Consider the following 21,863-nt stretch of genomic DNA (forward strand, 5'->3'; position numbering starts at 1 on the left):
TGAGCAAAGGTTTCTATACATAATTTCACAATAATTTACAATTTAAATACATAAAAAAATGCGTACTACATTACATCTATTCAAAGTAAACAAAACAACAAACCTGCCTGACATTGTTTCATAAACTACAGTTTTAAACTGTGGTCAAATTAAAACAACTTTAACAACGAAGTTGTTTCAGTGTAACCAGCTTTGTTTTGGATAATACATTTGAATTCACCAGCATCACTGTGGGTTACATTTGTTATAAGCAAATTGAAATGCCCTGATGCTTTCTCCTGGATAATATATCTAGCATTTTTTACCGGAGCACCATCTTTGTACCACTCAGCTGTAGGATGTGGTTTGCCACTCACTAAGCACTGAAGAATCACAGGTGTGCCTACAGCTGCCGTGACATTTTGTAGTGGGATTATACATTTGGGGGGAATTTCAGTGACCTGAAACTCAAAACTACAAGATTTTGTTGATTTGCCTTTGAATTCTATTTTGTCATCTTTTGAGGGTTCCGCAAAGACATCAAAATTAATACTAACATATTTCTCTCCTTGCTCACTTGTCTCATTATCAGTAACAGCAACCAGTCTGACAGCTTTCTGAGACTCATCAGATTCCTGTTGAAACTCAAATTCAAGCTCTATCTCTGATGTCTGTTCTCCATCAAATGATGAATTCCCAACAACCAAGTCAAACTTCTGAGGCTGAACTTTTGCACTGCCAAGAGAAACTGCAGTTAGTTCTCTGCCCCTTGTCTTGCCTGAAAATGACTGTGGATTCATAACCATAAGCGACGCCCTGCAAAGTGTTTCACCAACAACATTAATAGCTCTGCATGTATATATGCCACTGTCATGTGTGTTGGCTTTAAGAATCTTCAGAAAATGATTATCACCATCTGAGCTACAGATGTACTTTTTCTTATCCATAGGAATCTTAATATTGCCTTTGTACCATGACACTATTGGCGAAGGAATACCCATTAAAGAACATTCAAACATTACATTTGTGTTTTCAAGAGTTTCAATGTCATAAATAGGGTTTATAAAACGTGGTGGCATTTCTGTAACTTCAAAAGCTATTTTTAAATCATCACTTTCTTGAGTTATGAAATCCACAGTCCCTTCCTCAAACATGCTTGGAAGAACATCAAGGGATATGATCATACTTTTGTTATCAGCTGTATACTCTGGGATAGTAACAATTTTTACCTGTTTTTCAAATTCTTTCACCTCATTCTCATCTAACTCAACCTCCAACAAGATTTCTTGAGGAGAGGGAGACCTTGACGGATCCTCATCCTCCTCAACATCAAACTCAATGACATGCTGATGGGTAACAGCAGGAGGGGGTAGCATTTGCCTTGCTTCCTGAGAAATAACAACAACCAAAGCAACACTTTTTGCTTCACCAACATAATTAAGAGCCTCACATATATATTCCCCTTGGTCAGCTTTTGTGATATTCCTAATTTCCAGGGCAATGTTATCACCATCTCTGTCAATAATAGTCCTCTTATCTGCTTCAAGCTCAGTTTTGTTTCTAAACCATTTCACTTCTGGAGTGGGTAGTCCAAATACTTCAGCACAGAACTGTAAGGAATCGCCCTCAAAAACTCTTCTTTTTGTAAGTGGCTTAAGGAAAGCTGGAGGAATTCCCTGAACCTTTTCCTGAAGTGTCCCCAAACCTAGCGAACCATGTCCCTCTGGAAGAATCATACCCTCATCAATAGTAAACACAGGGGGGGTCGTTTCAATACCCTCATCATCTGGAGAACTGAGAAACTTAGCTGGGGAATAAAAACCTTCACTAGAGCTATTTGAGAGTCTCTTGTATTCCACAGGGGAAAACGGATACTCAGGAGGTGTCATGAAACCCCCTGGAGTCTCTGAGGTGGTATGGAAAGATTCTGGTGACTTCTGAATTTGAGAAATTTCTGTGGATGAAGCCGGTGTGTAGAACCGTTCTATTTCTGCCATCTCCTCACTGAATGTGCTACCAACTTCAATAGACATTTCTGACTCTGGCGACAAAGGCCTTCCCCAATCAGTTGGTTGATTATAGTAGTCATAAACAGCACTAAAAGTTACTTCTTCTTCCTCAAGTTTTGGAACACCAACAGCCCCTAGCCTAGCAGATTTTTTCTGTTGTGGTTGCTGTCTCTGTGGTGGGTACTCTGACATAGGGTTATCTGCTGAGTCAGTTTGCAATACTCTGTCAATCTCAATTTTTGGTTTTACACTAATAAGTTTTGTTATATCTGAGGCTTCCATCCGATTACATTTTATATAAACTGGACTGATGTTATCTTGTAGCATGTCCTCAACTTCTGCTCTTCGAATACTAATAGTACCCCTTTTTATGGGTTCAGTTATTTCAGCGGACTGTGCCTTGGTTTCTAACATGACTGGTTCTTGAGCAGAGTTATCAATTTCACTTTGCCTAACGTATGCCTCCTCCACTATAATTCTTTGCTCAACTGTGATATCCGAAACTGTTTTAGGGCTAACAGAACTGTCTTTTGGGTTATTTTTTTCTGGTAATCTAGCCTGGGGTCTGAATAAAGTAGGTGATTGCTGAACCTCTGTAACATTTGCCAAGGATACAAAATGCTGCTGGTCAAATAACTTTGATTCTATAGAAGACATTCTCACATCTGACTTTTCTTCTAATGTGTTTTCTATATTGTCCAGAACTGCCTCTGTAACATCTGTGGGAGCTCTTAAGGGGAATGTCTTAGCTACAGTCAAAGTAGGATCTTTTATCCTGTCCTCACTGGAGAGAATTGAAGTTATTTGTTCTTTTTCAAATTGTTCAGGTTCAAGAGCAAACTCTGGAATATCTTCGACAGGAAAAGAGGACTCATCCTTTGATTGTGCTGTTGGCTCAACAGGCTCATCTAAAAAAGATGTTGGTGTTTCAAATGCTTGTTTTAATTTCAATACTTTAACCTCTGCCCCAGATGACTGCAAACCACAGCCTGTTATTACAGGCATGTCTGAAGCTGGTTTCCTAACGCGTTTAATGAGTTTGGGAGCATCTGGCTGTGGGTAATGGGGTTCATCAGTTTTGCTAATATCTTGAAATTCAGCAGGTTTGACTGAACAGTCATAACCAAGAATGTCCTCACTTGTAAGAGTTAAATCTTGGGATGGTGTGGAAGAACTTGATAAAGTCTTTGTCTGAACTTCTGTGATTTCTAAAGAGCCAAGAGATCTTGCTTGGTTATCCATTTCTGTTATGGCAATGGATGAAAATCCAGAGTCCAGAGTTGCAGAATCAAAAGAGACATCAGCAACACTTTCAACCTGCCCAAGTTTGTTAGATGCAATACATCTATATATTCCAGCATCAAGACATGTGAAATTTTCGATGAAAAGTCGGTAACTTTTGTCTTGTACCTCAAATCTATATTTACTGGTATTAAGATCAAGGCAAACCTCATCATGGAACCAAGCGGCTTCAGGTGTTGGTTGACCAAAAATTATGCACTCAAGCATAGCAGTCTGTCCCTCTGAAGTACTAATGTTATCTAGTTCTCTAAAAACTTGGGGAGCCTCACGACCATCATCAAAGGAAAATGTGAACTTGTGCTTCACTGTTTGAGGTGTGCCATCATCAACTGGAGATTCTGAGGTTTTCTCAACAGGCTCAAATGTGTCTTTAGCCTCATCAAACATCTCTAGCACAGGAGTTGGAGCAGTTATTCTGATTTCAACTGGTGAGGAGTGAATAGATGAGGAGGACGTTTTTGGTATGTGGATGACTGCCTGAGGTACCTGCAATGTGTATTTGCTGTCGATCTCAGGTTTCATTAGGGACTTAAGTTCTTCCTCTATAATTTCTTCTTCAGTGAACACTGACTCACCTGTTACTTTAACTTCTTGAGGAGGCCCTATCTCTGTCTTTGATGGAACATCTTCAGTAACTTTAAATATGCAACATGTACTTGTTTTTCCATGTTTGTTTGCAATATTACATGTAAGCACACCTTGATGGTCAATGGTTGGATAATAAATGGTCAGTGTTGATGAATTTGCTTTGGTGCGAACATCAAAATCAGGGTCTCTCATTATAAGACGTCCATCTTTAAGCCATGAAATAGATGGCTGGGGATCTCCCTGGAATTGGCAACTCAGTTCAGTCATCTCACCTCTTTTTACCTCAACCTCTGGCTTTAATGTCATCACAAAGACAGGTGCTCCTGGTTTTACTACACTCATAGACATTTTCCCTGCAATGGAAGCAACACTGGGAATTTCTTGTTTTGAGAGAATTTTCTGTTGCTCTATTGCATCAGGTTCCTGTCTAGACTTTGTCACAACTTTTACATCACCATGATGCCGCTGAACTACATCCTCATAACCCAAATATTGTCTTTCAATTCCTCCAGTCACATCTGTACTTTTTTTATCAGGCATAAACTCTTCAGGCTTTGTATACAAAATAACTTTTTCTATTGGCGAAGCTGTGGACATCAGCGTTGTCTCAGGTGATATAACAGAACACTGCACATGCTCTGCAATGGCCCAATTAGATTCTAATTCAACACTTTCTTCTTGCTCAATTGGAACATCTTGTTGCCATTTTTTAATCCGCTTTGCCAGAGCCTCCTCCTCACTGACAAAATAGTCACTTTCAGTCCTTAACTTCTCACTATCAGCCTCAGAAATAATTTGCTTTTGTGACGTCTCATAGGACTGAGAAGAAACATCACTAAAGAACCTCTCCTTTGCTGTTTTCTGTGGTGACACCCTATTCATCTTTTCCAATTCAACATCTTTATATGTGGTTTTACTGAGAGAGTTTTCTAAAACACTCTCAGTAACACCACTCCAATCGGGATCAAGTTCAACATCCTGCTCTTGCTCAGTCAAAACATCTTGTTGCCATTTCATAATACGTTGAGTTAGTGCCTCTTGTTCACCCACAAGATCGCTCTCACTTTTTAACTCATTAATTCTTTCTCGCGATAAATGTAACTCACTCTCACCTAAGAATTCACGTGAATGTTTTTCTTTAAATGAAGATCTTGAAGTCTTTGTAAATGAGGATTCTCTTTGAGCTTTTAAAGCTGTTGATGCTTCTTCTTTCTGAACTTTGCCAAAAGATTCATGAGAATAAGAGCCTTTTTTCTCTGATTTTCGGGGCGCAACAGACTCTGCCTGATCAACCTGCAAATCTTGTTGCCATTTTCGTGTACGCTGAGCTAAGAACTGATCGTCACTTTCTAAGCTATCACCCTCCAAGTTTTTCTCAAGGATGTTCTCCATTGAAATAGCTCTATTTTCTAATTTCTGTACAGGAGCTTTTTTACTTTCATGTTGCAGACCATCATCAGCAAGAATTGTTTCTTCCGTTAACTTCACTGCATTTGTCCTTGAAGACTCTTTGTCTGCTTGCTTCTCATGTGAAGGAATGGTCTCCTTTGTACTGTTTACTTGATTAGAAGCTTTGGAAGCTTCTCCTGTCTCTAACCACTGTAACACAAATGGTTCCTTTGCCTTCACCTGTGCTTCTTCATTCCACTGCACATCCTGTTGCCATTTTCGAATGCGCTGAGCTAAGAACTGATCTTCACTTTCTAAGCACTCACTCTCCAGGTTTTTCTCAAGGATGTTCTCCACGGACATAGCTCTCTGTTCTAATTTCTGTACAGGAACTGTTTTACCTTCATCACCAAAAAATATTTCTTTCATTGGCTTCACTGCCTTGGCTCTTAAGGACTCTTTTTCTTGTGACTCTTCATGTGATGTGCTTATCTCCTTTGTATTGCTTGCTTGTTTAGAAGCTTGTCCTGCCTCTAACCACTGCAACACAAATGGTTCTTTTGCCTTGGTCTGTGCCTCTTCATCCCACTGACTCAGGCTTGCATCATCTTTGTGATCTAAAATATCATATTCTATATCCTTTTCTGACTCCTCTTTAGATGCGTTCCCTTGGTCCATCCGTGAATCAGACACATTAACCTGAATGTCTTTTCTTAAAGTTTCCTCTAGAGGAAGTTCACCCTTCATAATTCGCAGTGCCCTAGATCTTGACTGAGGTTCAAAGGAGTGTCTGACTCTTCGTTCTGTTGATTGGGAGCCGAGTCCAGTAATTCTCTCCAGTCTGCTCTGATATTCTGCTGAACCACTACTACTTTCAGCTTGCTCACCAGGGTGAACATGTTGAATTTCAGGCAAAGTAGATGGCTTTACTCTGAGTCTCTCAACATAATCTGTGTAACAAGGCTCACTTGTAACCGATTCCACCTCAAACTCAGATGAGGACATTGTAGATATTGAAAGTCTCTTTTTCTTTTTGACAGCCTTTTGCAAGAGACTGAGTTTTGCTTTAACCTCCCCATGAAGGCTGTCTGTGTCGCTAAATCTATCACTGTATCTATCACTACAGCGGTCACTGAATTTATCACTAAACCTATCACTGTAACGGTCACGGCCTGTGAATCTGTCGCAGTATATATCACTGTATCGATCACTGAACCTCTCGTATCTCTCATACATCGGAGTTGGAGAGCGTGCACGTTCGGATGCAGTCTCAAACTTGTCTTTGTCTGGTGTTCTTGATGGGGATGAAGTTCTAAAATACATTGTGCGGAACAGAGTGCTTTTTGATTTATGACGCCCCTTTGTTTGCCCTTTGCTTGTTTTATCAAAAGGAGAGCCAACACATCTTAGATCTACTCTAAATTTTCTTTCTTTTGTTGAATCAGCTAATGAATCTGAGCTTGAGTAGGCTTTGTTTGAAGATCTAGAATGGCTGAAAAAAGATACATCTTGCTCTTCCCTCAGTGATACAAGAAGTGATGCTGTGGTTTCAGCAGAGCCTTCAGTGTTAATTGCCATGACTTTGTAACTGCCTGAATCTTTTTCCTTAATCCCTTCAATTGTTAAACTTGTTGCATGCATATGAATTTTACTCACTGTATATATTTTACGATGGTGCTCCTTCTGTATCTGTCTGTTATTATGAAACCACAATATCGTAGGAGGTGGCATTGCAACTAGCTTGCACCTAAAAGATGCAGTGTCACCCTCCACAACAGATTGAAATTTTAGCTTTTTGGTGAAGGAGGGTTTAATGTTTTCAGAAGGGGCTACAAGACCTTGATCTAAACTTTCTTCAGGGTCTAAAAATGCACCATGTTGCGGTCCTCCTTTTTCCATGTGTTCAGCTCCTTCATTATAAAACAACTCTGGAAAAAAAGGGAGACAAATTTCAACAAAATTCCCAGTTTGCTAAAGAAAATGTAATATATTTTTAATATATATTAATAGATATATTAAAGCATGCATCAAGTCACAAAGCCATAAAAAACAAATTCACTCACCATATTTGTTCGAATAAACGCAAGACTTGAGTCTTTATTAAAGATTCTGACACGAAAATCACTTGATGTTTTGTTCCTTCTTCTGTGGACAGTTCTTCAAAGCATAAATTTGTTTTCAAAGCATTAATACGTATCCAAATAATACTGATCTGGTTCGCAAAAGAGCCTCTTGTATACTTAACTTGGTGGATATATATCCTAAAATATTCCTTACCTGACTTGCAGAATGATGAATAAACGCCCTTTCTAATCCTTAGAATGACGCAAATCTTTCATACATATAGAGAAACATCACTCTCTATTGATAAAAAAAGAGTGTGGTCATTAAAACAGCTCTAGATTTCTTTGAGAAGGCGTTTATTCGAACTAATATAGTTTACAGATATAACCATGTTATTTTAAAAAGCAAACAACATTAATCACATACCGCTATCTGCAAGCCAGTCTAAGAAATATTTGCAGGAAGGTGTTCCAGATGCAAGAAACGTAAGAAGCAAATAAAAGATGTGGCTACTTCCATATCTTTTAAAATGTAATTTCCTGTGGTCTGGAACTTTTAAAGGACAATCATCCTGCACCTTTTATTTCTAGAAACAACCAAGAAGTACCATTTCCGTCATGCTTTTCAAGGGGAAGACAGATGCAAAACTTTGCAAAAGTGCTTCACAGCAAGCATTTTACCAATCAAATTGCTTGCTATCCAGAAACACTTGATTTCAACCATACACATATCCAACGGTGACATGAAAGTTGTTCCCATTAAAGAGGATTTGTTTGCATGCCATACAATATGCTCGGAAATGTTAAATTCAATAGTTTTACAGAGAGACATCATTAACAAAATAAACACTGTAAAATGATCCTACCTTTGACCTCTTCCTCAATTTTTGCTTCAATCTCCTCACGTACTTTTGTAACTGTAAAATAGAGTCAAATGAATTGATGAACAACAAACAATTAACCAAATATGTCACCTATAACATTAATATCTAAGGAAAGATCACCATAGCAATAATATAATAAGGAGTAATCCATAATTGTTGTTTAACTGCATGTGAAACTAATGTAAACATGTTAAAAAGAGGTGAAACATGGGGGTTTGGAAAAGCATGCATTTGCCAGCTCAACACCAGGACAGCACTGTATGATACAACTTCTTCAGAAGCATTGATAAGGTTTCATAAAGTGAAGTTAGTGAACGTGATTTGGGAAATTCATTGAGAAGTTCTTGAAGTTGACTGAGGGGCTTAAAAAGAAAATGACGTGAATTAATCGTGATCTGTTAATTAAAAACCATAAACTACTTTGATCTAAATTACCTTCTTTAGTTACAGCAAGGCTGGCTGAGCAAGCTGCCTCTCCTGCGATATTGACTGCTTTGCAAGTGTACTGTCCAGCATGCTCAGAGAAAGTATCAACTATGATTAGCGTAGCAGTGTTTGTCATCTCATCAAAATGAAAGACAACATTTTTGGTAGGCTTTATAGACTGTTGGTTATGGAACCAACTGATCTCTGGTTTTGGCATGCCAGACACACAAGCATGAAATCTAGCCACTTCTCCGTGAGCCACCACACAGCTCACAATAGGTTGAATAAAAGTGGGCCTTTGGCCAATAGGATCCTTCTGAACAGTCTTAATGCTTGTGAAGAGGCTGGATGTGGCTTCTGACTGAGACTTGGATTTATAGTCCATAATATGTGCTTGTCCTGAAAGGAAGTATTGATTTATCCTCAACTAACCGCTATAGTGCACACATTGAAGTTTGTTTACCCGTATCAAATTTGTTTTGCTTTCATATTTGGCTGGCAAAATTAATTCTAAAAAAAATTCTGTATCAACAATAGGGCTGTCAATTGCATTTATTTAGGCATGAAAGTAAAAAAGGCCTATGTGCAATTATAAGGTTCAGCAATTTGTGGGGATAACACTCAGAGTAAATGCATACAAGAGTGCATTTTACTCATCTCACTCACAAAAAAGCAACAAATTCTAGACTTCTCAAATTGCATCAAAATGCATGAGAAATGTAAACACTGAAATGCAACATATCAGTAACTATTTCTCATTACATCTCATTTAAATTAATGTTTCTATGAATGACAGATTGCAAATGACAATTACTCATAAACGGGTGATCAGTGACTTGTGTTTGTGTAGTTCGCTCCGAATGTTTTGATACGTTTTTAGGAATACTGTTAGCTTTGACAGCCCTAATTAACAGACAAACCACCACCCATTGCATTATTGACTAATAATAATAATAATAATAATAATAGCATATTATCACTGAAGCCATTATCAGGGTTTTTCTTTATTAGTTTGCGATTTTTGGTTGTTAAGAAAATTTAGCTCACCGTCCACTTTCAGTACAGCAGAACATGAGACCATTCCAGCAGAGTTACGGGCAACACATGTGTACTCGCCCTCATCCTCAGGATACACTCTGCTGATCTCCAACTGACAGTTTTCATCAAACTGAGACACTCTGAATATATCAGATTGCTTGATCTCCTTGTCTTTGCAATACCAAGTAATTGTCAGATCTATACAGGAGTAAATCAGAGGAATAAGCATAACATCAAACATCAATTAAGGTACAAATTACTATTTACTTGATTTTATGCTCCAAGACCTAGTGAGGCACCTTCATTTTAAAGGATCATAGAAGTGCTTTGCTCTACTAATGATCACAATATTGTGCCATTACTTTGGGGAACCTATAATGAAATAAACTGAAAAGATTTATATGGTGTCTGCCTATGTAGAGCATTACAAATCTCTCACTTGTGAGAATTAGTTAGGGAGATAAAAAAAAGCAGATGCCTATGTAGACAATAGGCAGCTCACTAGGTATTGGAATTGGAACAGACCTATAGTTACTGATCTTACCTTCCCCAGAGACACGGCACTGGAATCTAGCAGACTGTCCTTCATTGGCAGAAGTGTTGCGTATTGGTGTTATGACCACAGGTGGTGACAGTGGGGCTCCGGTGTCAGGGGAAACAACTTCTGGAACTGAGGATTAAAAGGCATAGCAAATATATGTAAATTATGTAGGCTACCTATAATCCATGCAATTTTTGTTTTGTTTTGTTTTTCTTTACCTTCCACATTAAGTGACGCAGAACTTGTGGCTACTCCATAGTCATTCTTAGCTTCACAGTTGTACTGAGCTGCATCCTCTGGGAAGACTTCAATGAGCAGCAATGTGTGCTCATTTCCCTCCCTCAGGAACTTACACTTGAACCCAGAAGACAGGGCCTGAGTGTTCTTATACCAGGACACCTGAGGCTGAGGAATTCCTGTCACCTCCACAGAGAAGCGTGCAGGTTTTCCAGCCTCTACAGACAGGGGCTGTATGTGCCTGATGATCTGAGGAGGCTCAGGGACTAAACAATGCAACAATATAAAATTATTAATAATAGACATATAGAAACAAATAAGAACAACAAACTGAGAAACATTATATTCCAAAAAAGACATCAGCATAAAAGCCTTTATAAAAGATGATTCACAAAGAATCACAAAATTACTTCTTATTTTTACTTATTTGTCAGCAAATAAATAAAATAGAAACGTAAATTACGCCCATTATGATTAGGGATGGGAGAAAAGGTTGATGCATCGCGATTCGTTATCAAACGATTCAGAATCGATTCTCAAAAATTCAGAATCGATTCTGTGTTCAATTCAAACGGCCACTTCACCACTGTGCGCGCGCGCGGTCACCGGCCAAACAGAAAACCTTGTTGATAGGCGAAATTTCGTATGCTGGTGAATTGATAAATTGAACAAACTACGACCGGTGAGAGGGTTCAACACCCGCACGTTTTATGCAGTTTTTCCACAGTTTTGCACAAACGCCGCTCTGTCTGCGCTCGCCGTCCCATTTCAAAAATGTATTTTGCTTATTAAATGCAAAGTTTTTAATTTCAAAAGCATTTCTAAATTAAGTTCATATTACCAACAAACGAAATTCTTAGCCAAAATAACGAAGTGGTGCTCAAGTAGGCTATAAGGCGCTTTCCTTGCCATTAAACACTCCTATGTCTCCGATGCGGTGGCCGGGACATAAACCTACCAACATCCGTGGCATAATTTTTTAAATGACTTATTGAATATTGCTGAACTACTGCACAATGTTTCAAACGAATGGAAAATTCTGAACAAAGACTTTTGGTGAGTGATTCGTTAAATGTCTCTAACATGACTGTTGCAGCTCGGCAAGTTTTCTCATGTGAGATTTCATGCGCACACACTGAATTTGGCTTCTCAGCGAGCACTTGTTTAAAGACATTTTTTGTTAAAATGTTCTAAAGAAACTGAAAAATTGTCATACTTCGTTGTAAACTGAGAACCGTTTATTCTTAATGAGTGTTCTTTGCTTAGGCCCTAAGCAAATTGAATTGTGTGAATTGTATGGCTTAGGCCCTACTATGTTTCATTAGAGCTTGTTAATCTTGAATATAACTTTGTTAATAAAATAAAAGTATTGAAAGAAATCTTCATAATCATTTTTAATGTGGCAATACTGTCAAACAGATATTTTAACTAAAAACAAAACACATATTAGCTTTTGGTTAAAATGTAAAGTTCATGTAGAATCGTTTTGGGAATCGGATCGTTACTCCCAGAATCGGAATCGGATCGAATCGTTATGTGCCTAAAGATTCCCACCCCTAATTATGATGTAAATTTGTTTCTTTAAAAATCTAACTTAATCTAATTGCGTTAGTAAATTACCGCCAATACTGCATGTATTTAAATGTATATCAATGTATGTGTCTTCTGACAGTTTGCAATAAAAAGAATCAAAAAGTTTTGAGATCAAACTCACTGTTGACATGTAGAGTTACAATACTCCTGTTCTTTCCAGCAATGAATGTGTATTCTCCGGCATCGCTTCTGTAGGTTTCTGTGATTGTCAGGCGATGAATTTTTCTAATAATGGCATAGTTGATGCGCTGATCTACAGAAAACTGGATCTCGACTCCATTTCTTAGCCAGCGACCCTCAATGTCATCCTCATTGACTTCGAATTCAAATGTAGCTCGTTGTTTCTCAAGTACCTGGAGTAAAATTGCAATTAAAAGGCAATTGAATGCATTATTGATATATAGAACACCGTCAGTATTTGAATATCATAAATTATATTCAGCTTGGTACTTACAGTGATCTCTTTCTCGGCAGGTTCACTGATGCGCACATCCTTGCCCTCAACTGTGAGGTTGCTCTTCGATATACTTGATCCAGCAACCACAGAGTACTCTCCGGCATCAGACATGCGCACAGTTTGGATCATAAGACGATGAATGTGTCTCTCTGTGGAAACTTTGTACCTAAATGGTGAAGATGATATCTCCATCAGGACATGAATTTAATAAAGACAGATTCTAATGTCAAATAGCAAAATTGTGCCTGTATGTGGAAAACCATTACATGGAGTACCTTTCAGATATTTCAAGTTCCTGGCCATCTTTCATCCATGTTACTTGGACATTGGGCTCAGAGAGTTCGCATTCAAAAATGGCCTTCTTCTTCTCAGTTACTTTAATGTCCTTGATGTGCTTGGTGAACTCGATGACACGAGCTTAAATGTATCATGACAAAACAATTTGATCAGAATTAACCAAAAATAAATAATAAGATGAACTTAATAATGAAGCAAATAGTACCTTCAACAAACAGCTTAGCAGCTGTTTCAGCAGATCCGGCCACAAATTTGTACTCTCCAACATCCCCAAAGTGAACATTTCGGATAGTGAGGGAGTGAGATAACTGTTTGGTGCGAGTTTGGCATCTATCACTAGATCGGATTTCTACTCCATTCTTCAGCCATTTGTAGGTGATGCCTTCATAGTTGACAGTCACCTCAAATGTGATGGTGTCCTTCTCTTGTGCATTCAGGTCTTTGAGCATAGATGTGATGAGGACAGCTGAAGGAGAGGGAATAAACATTTGACTGAATTATATTTTTTGTTGCCTTTGTAAGTTCATGTCTCGTAGGCAATTAAGAAAACAACTACAAAAATTGACATTAAAAATAACTTACGGCTAACTGTCAGGGTGGCAGAGACTTTGTCATTTCCACACACAAATGTGTATTCTGCAGAATCATCTCTGCTGGTATTCATGATCTTCAACTGATGCAGTTTGCCCTGCACCACAATCCTGAACTTCTCACTCATCTCAATCTCAACTCCATTTTTCAGCCAGGTGGATGGAACATTGAAATGTGAAACTTCACACTCAAAGGTGGCCACATGGGTCTCTGGAACTTGAATGTTCTTCAAGGGCTTTGTGACTCTCAGAGCTGAAACAGTCATTGTATGGAGTTAGCGGTGCATATAAGACATTAGACAAGTTTAGCTTGGTGACTTAAAATCTATAATTCTTCAAATTTGTACTTACATTCAACATGTAAATGTGCGCTGCATTGTAAATGTCCAACTACAGCTGTGTACTCTCCATCACTGCTTTCTTCAACATTTTGAATGACCAACTTATGAGCTTTTCTTTCGGACATTATCTGAATATTGGCACTAGGTTTCAGTTCTTGGTTTTTGAACATCCATTTAACAGGTATGTCATCATGGGATAAACTCAGCTCAAAAGAGGCAGTTCCATTCACCAGGGAAGTCACATCTTTTGGCTTTTTCACAATCTTAACAGCTGCAAGAGAATTAAATCGCTTATTAGTTTTTTTTGTTTTGTTTTGTTTTTCTTTAGGTGCTAACTCTTTGATATTGCCAAATAATAAACTTACTTTCAACATTCAGTCTGGCATTAGCAGAGAGTTTTCCAAGTTTGAATCCATAGACTGATTCATCTTGGGAGTTGCAGTTCTTGATCTTTAAGGTGTGAACCAATCCATCTACTGTTATCTCACATTTGTCACTGGGGACAATTTCTATTCCATTCTTGATCCACTGGGATCCTTTCACATCTAAATGGGTGAGTTCAAGACTAAAAACTGCCTCTTGGGTTTCAGTGACTGTTTGGTTTTTCAGTGTCTTCTTGATCTTCACAGCTGTGAAAGACATATTTTTAATAATTTACACATAAAATAAAATATGATCAGTATGAAAATGGAATTCAGCCAAAACAGTAGTAAAAGTACCTTCAACCCTAAGGTTGGCAGATGTCTTGGAGTTTGCTACTTGGTAGGTGTACTCTCCAATATCTTGTGGTCTTGTAATAACAAAGACAAGCCTGCGGACCGTACCTACATCCTCACTCCTGACATTGTCACTAAAGTCAACAGAGTGGCCATCCTTAAGCCACTTGCCTTCAGAGTTAGGGTTGGCAACCTCACACTCCAGTACAGCAGTTTGGGATTCTGCTACAGTCACATCATGGAGTGGTCGGTTTATAGCACCACCTAGTGTAAGAAAAATGTAACCATGAGGCAATATCTGTGCATCAACTTAACACATATTTAACAAAATGTCAAAAATCATACCTGACACAGTTAGTTTTGCACTGGATGTCTTTTCTCCTGCTGCAAATGCATACTGGCCTTCTTCATCCTTCATGGCATTGATGATGGTCAGGCTATAGCGCTTCCCTTTGGACTCAATTTTGTATTTGGGTCCAGCTTTGAGAGGCTGATTCTTGAAGGTCCAATAAGCATCTATACCAGTGTGGGACAATTCTACTTCAAAGGTGACATTCTGAGTTTCAGTGCACACACAGTCCTCCATGTGCTTGACGATACTGACCTCTGGATGACATAAAGATGTTTGTTAATAATAATAAACCAATGAAATTTACCTTTAAGCAAACCCAAAGAAAGATTTTATCTAAAGCCCCGTTTCCACCGAAATTACCCAGAACAATTTGTACCAGGAACCCCCCCAGACCTGCTACTGTCTGCATTTCCACTGCGGTCTAAAATACCGTGAAGATTAGGCAAATTAGTCCGGTGATGTAGGACTTTGTGCGACTGCTCCTCCCAGTCAGCGACGGACAGTAATAACTGTCTGCAACAATAACAAGTGGAGGAGATTCAAGCTGTGCTGCTTTTGCTGGTTATGTATTGGTTTACTAAAGAGGTGAGTAACAAAACAGTGGAAAAGAGACGAGCACTGATACTAAGGCATATTCTGAAAGCTCGTAAAGCTAGATTTAAAATAAGACAACGTATGTTATTATCAGCTATTACGGACATTGACCGTGAGATTGCTGATACGAACGCGCGCCATCAGACAGAAAGAGCCAGACTGATATTTACTGAACGCAGAACGAACCTCGCAAAATACTTTTAAAAATGCCGGTTGAAATAAAATGTTGCGTGAACTCAACCAATCAGCATGTTCAGCGCCCAAGTCCCACCCCCGAAAGTTCCTGAACTTTGAAAAAGTACTACCTCGCGAGCAGGGCCGTTTGGAGAGGGAAATATTTACCCGGAACTTAATTTAGACCCTGGTTCCTGCGGTCGAAACACACGAGTACCACCCCAAAGTTCCTAGTTCCTGGGGAAAGTTCCTGCGGTGGAAACGCGGCTTAAGTTCCTCTACAGAAATACTCACTCTCAATTGTCAGTTTACAAGCTGTGTCCACTCTGCCAACAGCCAACTTATATTGTCCTTCATCAGAAGCAAAGGACCTGTTCAAGACCAGTCTCTGTTTGGTCCCTTTGGCAACCATCTGGATTCTCTCACTAGCTACAACAAGCTTGTCATTTTGGTACCATTTCACTGAAGCAACATCCGAGGCAGAAATTTTAGCTTCTAGCACTGCCTTCGTACCCTCAATAGAATGGACGTCCTTTAGAGGTGATGTGATTTCAATTGCTGTGAAGAAGGGAAAAAAGAAAAGTTAAATTTCTGCATTCTCTTTCTGTGTTTTAGCTTCTGTCTTTGCATCGGGAGAAGGTGGAAAACGTACTTTGGACAGTCAGTTTTCCAGTTGTAGAAATGCCTTGAATAGGAACAACAAATGAGTAGATTCCTGCATCATCCTTGTTGACATTTTCAACTAGAAGTTTGTGGACAAGTTTGTCGATGACAATGTGAATTCTGTCAGTGGCAGAGATGGGCAGGCCATTTTTCATCCACGATCCCTCCACATTTTCCTGAGAGAATCGCACCTCAAATTGGGCAATGTCACCCTCGCAGATTGTCAAGTCAGAGAGGCCTTGCATCAGAGTTACAGAGCGCACTGATACAAGACAAAAATACCATTATTTACATGTATAATTGAGTTAATACTTTTGAAAATACCGCAATACTATTTTTTTATTTATATTAATATAAGTTATATTTCAATTCTACTTACATTTCATTTTCAGTGTGGCACTTGTCTTAAGGTCACCCACTTTAAAAGTATATTTGCCTTGGTCTTCCTTCCTGACATCTTTTACAGACAAGGTGTGTCGACCACGACGAGAGGACACAACATATTTTAGGCTTGCCGTAATTTCTTTGTTCTCAAAGTACCAGGTGCCTTCTGCATCTTCACGCGACAGTTCACACTCAAACTCTCCAGAGTATGTCTCGGGCACTTCAACGCTCTCTAAATTTTTTATCATTTCCAGTGTTGCACCTGTATAACAGATCAGATGGCACATTGGACCAAAAATTCAATGATGACTCGGAAAATGTGAAATAAAATAGCAACAAATGAGTGTAAGTGTCAGCTAACCTTCAACATAAAGTCTGGCAGTGGTTCTTATGTGGTCATCATCAGCTACAGCACAAGTGTACTCTGCATCATCTTGCATGTTGATTGTCAGCACAGATAGGAAGTGCACCTTTCTGTCTGAGTGCATCCTGTATTTGTCTCCAGAAAAAATGTCAGCATTGTTCTTCATCCATTTGACCTTGACAAATGGCTCATTTGTCTCACATTCAAAGGTTGTCATTGTGTCTTTCTCTTTAGCATAGGCATCCTCCAGTGTCTGGGTAAAAGATACAACTTGCTTGCCTGCAAAAACCCACAGAGAATTTTTTAGATAAAATCATTTAAATGTAAACAATCGTAAGACTGATTTATAAATGACAAAACATACCTTGCACCAACAAGAAAGCATGGCTTGAGGCTTCACCAGCAATGTTAATGGCTTTGACCATAATACTAGCAGAATCCTCAGCTGAGACATCTCTAATTACTAATTCACAGACATGGTCCTCGGGCCAATACCAGTAAATACGATCTGACTTCTCAATTAAAATACCGTTTTTGAACCACTGGCACTCTGGATCTGGTTTACCAATAACCCTACAACGGAAGCGAACTTCATCAGACAGTAAAACTGTCTGGCTCTGAATTCTTTCCAAGATCTTTGGAGCCTCCATGCTAGGAGAGAGAGTGACTTTCTCAGGTCTGATTGTTGGAATTGTAAGTTTGCCTTCCTCCTCCTCTTTCTTCTTTTCTTCCTCAGACACCTCTCTGGTCCAGTGCAGAAGTTCGTCTTTTCTCTTCTTTAACATTCCTTCATAAGACTCATCCTTCCTGCGAGACTTCAGCTCAACTGAGGATATGGCTTCATAATAGCCCTCTTCAGTCCTGCGTTTAAATTTGCTTCGCAGTTCTTCTGTCTCTTCTGTGGATCTTTCATGAACAACTCTCTCCACCTTCTTCAGGCGGACAACCTCTTTTGATTGTGAAGCCTCTCCAGGTTTATCTACCTTCACAACATCAAAAGACACTCTGCCAGGTTCAGGGCCAAGTGCCTCCGGAGCCTTCATCTCAGGAGCATGGCGCAAGACTGTCCTGAAGTCTTCTTTCTGTTGGATTTCAAGTTTGACAGTGTGCTCAGCTCTACCCTCTGGGTTCTCAGCCAATACTTTGACATCTCCAGAATCATAGGACTTACAATCAGTGATTTCCAAATAGTGAATGCCATCATAGTGTAGTCTGAAACGTTTGCTCTTTCGAATGAGCTGTCCATTGAGGTACCAGTTAACTTTGGGAGTGGGGTAACCAGTCACTCTGCAGCGATATTTGGCTTTTTCACCCTCAAATACTCTTATGGGTTCTGGGAGCAAGACAATCTCTGGCTTGGTCTTCTCAGACATGTCATCCCCAGTTACTCCTGAGGGGCCACCTTCATGGGCAATTCGCTCCATTTCATCCATTCTCTGTACTTTTCTTCCCTCTGGCAGCTGACTTTCCTCCACCAGACTCTTCTCATCTTTCACAATTAGTGTAGCAGATGTCTGGTCAGCACCAAATTTGTTGGTAGCTCTGCAAGTAATGACACCACTATCTCTGGAATAAGCAACTTCATAATCAAGACTGCAATAGCCAAACTCATTGATCATACGCAGCCTGTTAGCAGCTTCCAGTGGTTTGCCATCATGGAGCCACTCAACAACCATAGTTGGGTCTCCAATAGGGGTCAGTCTGCACTCAAAGTGTGCAGGTCCGAATCGCTTCATCCTGACTGAGGTAAGCTTCTTTTTAAAGTGTGGCTTTTGTTGCTTTTCCTTGTCATAGAGGTCACCCTCTTCCCACTGTTCCTGACCATAGCGAAGATGCAGTGGTTCAATCTCTGGTGGAGCAACGTCCTTAGCCTTATATGTTCCTTTTGGAATGATGAGTCTTCTTTCTGGTGCAGGTTCGGTGTACTCTACCTCCACATTGACTCTGCAGCGAGTGGTATCCCTGCCAGCTTTGTTTATAGCAGTGGCTGTGTACCACGCACTGTCAGAGCCAGAAGTCTGAGGAATCTGGAAATGTGCCTGTCCCTTGGTACCCTCAATTCTGTAATACAATTTTGTAATTTAAAATAGATTAGTACTAAAAAAAGGAAATAATTAAACAACAATTCTAATTAAAGTAACTTACTTGATGTTAGGGTATTTATGAGGAGATATGATGTCACTGTTTTTCAGCCAGACAATGTCAGGGAGGGGGTTTCCAATGGCTTTTACAGCCAATTCAACCAAACTTCCTTCCTTAACACTGATATTCTTTAGCTTTTCAATGAACTGGGGACGGACCAAATTTTCCTTTGCTGTAACACATAAGACGAGAGATTATGCAATCTTCCACACCACTAAGTCTAATAAATGTAAGATCTAATACAGTTTTTTAGAACAAAAACAATTTACCTTCCACAGTGAGAGTCATAGATACGGTTGTTTTTCCAGCTCTGTTCTGAGCAACAACCGTCCACTCTCCAGAGTCCTGAGGCATAGCAGGAACCACAATCATTGATTGAGTTCCATCCTCCTTTACCACAATCTTGTGGGTGTAGTCATTGACCACTTGTTGTCCTTTGGTAAATATAAAAGATTTAAAAAAATTAACTTTCTTTGTTCAATTTTTAACAGGTAAGAAAGAAAACAAATAAGCAAGCAACAACAGAAAAATGAAAGCACATCCTACTGTTTAAAAAGTCTCACTGAAATACAGCATTTATTTGGTCAAAAATTAAGTAAACAGTTACTGTATATTGTGACATATTATCATTTAAAATTACTGTTTTCAATTTAATATATTTTACTGTAATTTACTTATGTGATGGTATGGGTGAATTTTCAGCAGCCATTACAGTGGCACAAGATCCTTCTAGAAATCATTCTTAATAGGCTGATTTGGTGTTTAAGAAACAATTGTTATTATCAATGTTGAAAAAAGTTGAGCTGCTTATTTTTTTTGTGGAAACTGTAATGATTTTTTTTCAGGATTATTTGCTAAATAGAACAATAGAAAAATAAAAACATTCTGAAACATTCACAATCTTTCTGACCCAAAACTTTTGAATGGTGGTGTAGCTTTAAAACACACTTACCACTGTGGAACCAGTAAGTGTCAGGCATAGGTCTTCCAACTACTTTTAAGTCAAACCTTGCAGTCTGTCCTTCAGAACACCTGAAGGATGATGGCTTCTGTACAAAGACAGGCTTATACAGCCTCTCCAGTTGACTCTCATCAGTGTCATCAAGTCTACGAGCAGGAGAGCGGCTAACAGAACGAGCAGGAGAACGTCCAGGGGAGTAGCTAGTTGAGCGAGCAGACATTGGAGATGTAGACCTAAAACATAAAAAGTGTAAATGTATAAATATGGACAACAACATTATGCTAAACATCTAATTACAGAACAGCAAATCCAGAGATGAAGGCAAATGCAACTCACTGGACTCTTCTCACAGCTTCGGCCTGAGGGTAGTAAGGCTGAGCAGCTGCAGTGGACTCTACATAGAGCTTTCCGGAACTGACAGCGTTACCCTTTATATTGCTGGAAAATGCAGTATAGATGCCCTCATCTTCTGGCAGCACCACAGGTAGGCGCAAACTGGCTCTTCCGTCTTGTAGAACCTCCATCTGATAGCGGCCTCCATGCTTAATGCGCTTGCCATCTTTATACCAGGCAATCTATTTAACACAAATTATGGAGAATGACTTGTATACATTGTGCTGCTGCAAAAATACTGCTTTTCAATGCAATTAGCATCCCTTACCTTTGGTAATGGTGTTCCTTCCATCTTGCAATGGAAAGTAACACCCATTCCTTCCAGGATTCTGTAGCTTTTGACAGGAGTGCTAAATGAGGATCCGACAGCCTCATGCTCAGCAACATTCATGACCATCTCCTCACCATCCTCAATCACCAGCTCTCGGTAAGTTATTTTAAGGATGCGGATTTCAATCTCTTGGATTATTTTGCGTTCAATTTCAGATATTTGAAATTCCTGAAGATAAAGAAATATAATTGTATTACATTATAATTTTTAGAAGCGTTTCTTAGTATGCAAATTTGTATGTGATTTATGATCTTATTACAAAAATGAGAAAAATCCCTTTTCCCATATAAATTCGTACCGTCTCTGAGATGAAAGATTTCATCATTTGGGTTTGCTGAGCCATCCTTCTCTGCACAAGCTCTTTTTCATATTCACTTATAACTACAGGGGGCACATCTGCCACTTTGGGCTCCTGCACCATTGTCGTCACTTCCGTTACATATGTCACATCCTGTTTCTTCATATAGGCTTCAAACTCCTCTGTAAAAGCATGATGGTAAGACGGATGTTGATTTTTCTGTTCAAAGCTTTTTTAATTATGAATCACAGCTAATAATATTTTTTTGCAAGTAAAGTCACCTTCTTCAAAAAGGGTTGTGGAAGCAGATGCCTCTCCGTGTTGGTTCTTGGCAAAAATGGTGTACTCTCCAGCATCATCGGCAAATGTCATTGAAATTTCCAACTTGCATTCCCCTGTATCCTTGTTATAGGTTACTCTATACCTGTTAAATTACAAGGAAACTATTGGCTTTCTTTTTCACTGTGTAGAAACTAAACTGTACTTTGGTTCGAAATCTATACCTGTATCCAGTAGTGAGTGGAACTCCACTCTTCTTCCAGTAAATATGGGGCTTGGGGCTTCCTCCAATCTGGCACTGAAAGACAACACTGCCTCCCTCGACCAGCTTCTGAACCACTGGCTTCTTCACAAAGAAAGGAGCAACAGGTGCTCCAGTGTCCACAGAGACCGTGCTTATTTCAGACATGGTCTCCTCTTTGGCTTCAATGACAGTCCTTGTTTAAAACACACACACACACACACAATATAATTACAA

General features: G+C 39.2%; 1 protein-coding gene across 1 annotated transcript in view; it reads right to left on the reverse strand.

Annotated features, from left to right (window-relative positions):
• ttn.2 (titin, tandem duplicate 2) overlaps positions 1 to 21,863 on the reverse strand; it is a 176,038-nt gene that overhangs the window by 143,330 nt on the left and 10,845 nt on the right. Inside the window, exons 16-42 of the mRNA XM_079820922.1 lie at positions 21,610 to 21,822; positions 21,388 to 21,530; positions 21,107 to 21,288; positions 20,746 to 20,976; positions 20,421 to 20,659; positions 20,076 to 20,317; positions 19,393 to 19,557; positions 19,127 to 19,295; positions 17,346 to 19,042; positions 16,979 to 17,260; positions 16,613 to 16,879; positions 16,223 to 16,495; positions 15,865 to 16,128; positions 14,796 to 15,056; positions 14,454 to 14,714; positions 14,100 to 14,363; positions 13,745 to 14,005; positions 13,386 to 13,646; positions 13,009 to 13,269; positions 12,782 to 12,923; positions 12,504 to 12,672; positions 12,171 to 12,402; positions 10,438 to 10,722; positions 10,223 to 10,348; positions 9,688 to 9,876; positions 8,650 to 9,039; positions 8,197 to 8,247 (exon numbers count right to left, since the gene is read on the reverse strand). Of these exons, the coding sequence (XP_079677048.1) occupies positions 8,197 to 8,247; positions 8,650 to 9,039; positions 9,688 to 9,876; positions 10,223 to 10,348; positions 10,438 to 10,722; positions 12,171 to 12,402; positions 12,504 to 12,672; positions 12,782 to 12,923; positions 13,009 to 13,269; positions 13,386 to 13,646; positions 13,745 to 14,005; positions 14,100 to 14,363; positions 14,454 to 14,714; positions 14,796 to 15,056; positions 15,865 to 16,128; positions 16,223 to 16,495; positions 16,613 to 16,879; positions 16,979 to 17,260; positions 17,346 to 19,042; positions 19,127 to 19,295; positions 19,393 to 19,557; positions 20,076 to 20,317; positions 20,421 to 20,659; positions 20,746 to 20,976; positions 21,107 to 21,288; positions 21,388 to 21,530; positions 21,610 to 21,822 (7,520 nt within the window). The remainder of the gene's footprint in view (positions 1 to 8,196; positions 8,248 to 8,649; positions 9,040 to 9,687; positions 9,877 to 10,222; positions 10,349 to 10,437; positions 10,723 to 12,170; positions 12,403 to 12,503; positions 12,673 to 12,781; positions 12,924 to 13,008; positions 13,270 to 13,385; positions 13,647 to 13,744; positions 14,006 to 14,099; positions 14,364 to 14,453; positions 14,715 to 14,795; positions 15,057 to 15,864; positions 16,129 to 16,222; positions 16,496 to 16,612; positions 16,880 to 16,978; positions 17,261 to 17,345; positions 19,043 to 19,126; positions 19,296 to 19,392; positions 19,558 to 20,075; positions 20,318 to 20,420; positions 20,660 to 20,745; positions 20,977 to 21,106; positions 21,289 to 21,387; positions 21,531 to 21,609; positions 21,823 to 21,863) is intronic.

This window comes from Gobio gobio (assembly GCF_949357685.1).
Source record: "Gobio gobio genome assembly, chromosome: 7".
Classification (NCBI taxonomy): Eukaryota; Metazoa; Chordata; class Actinopteri; order Cypriniformes; family Gobionidae; genus Gobio; species Gobio gobio.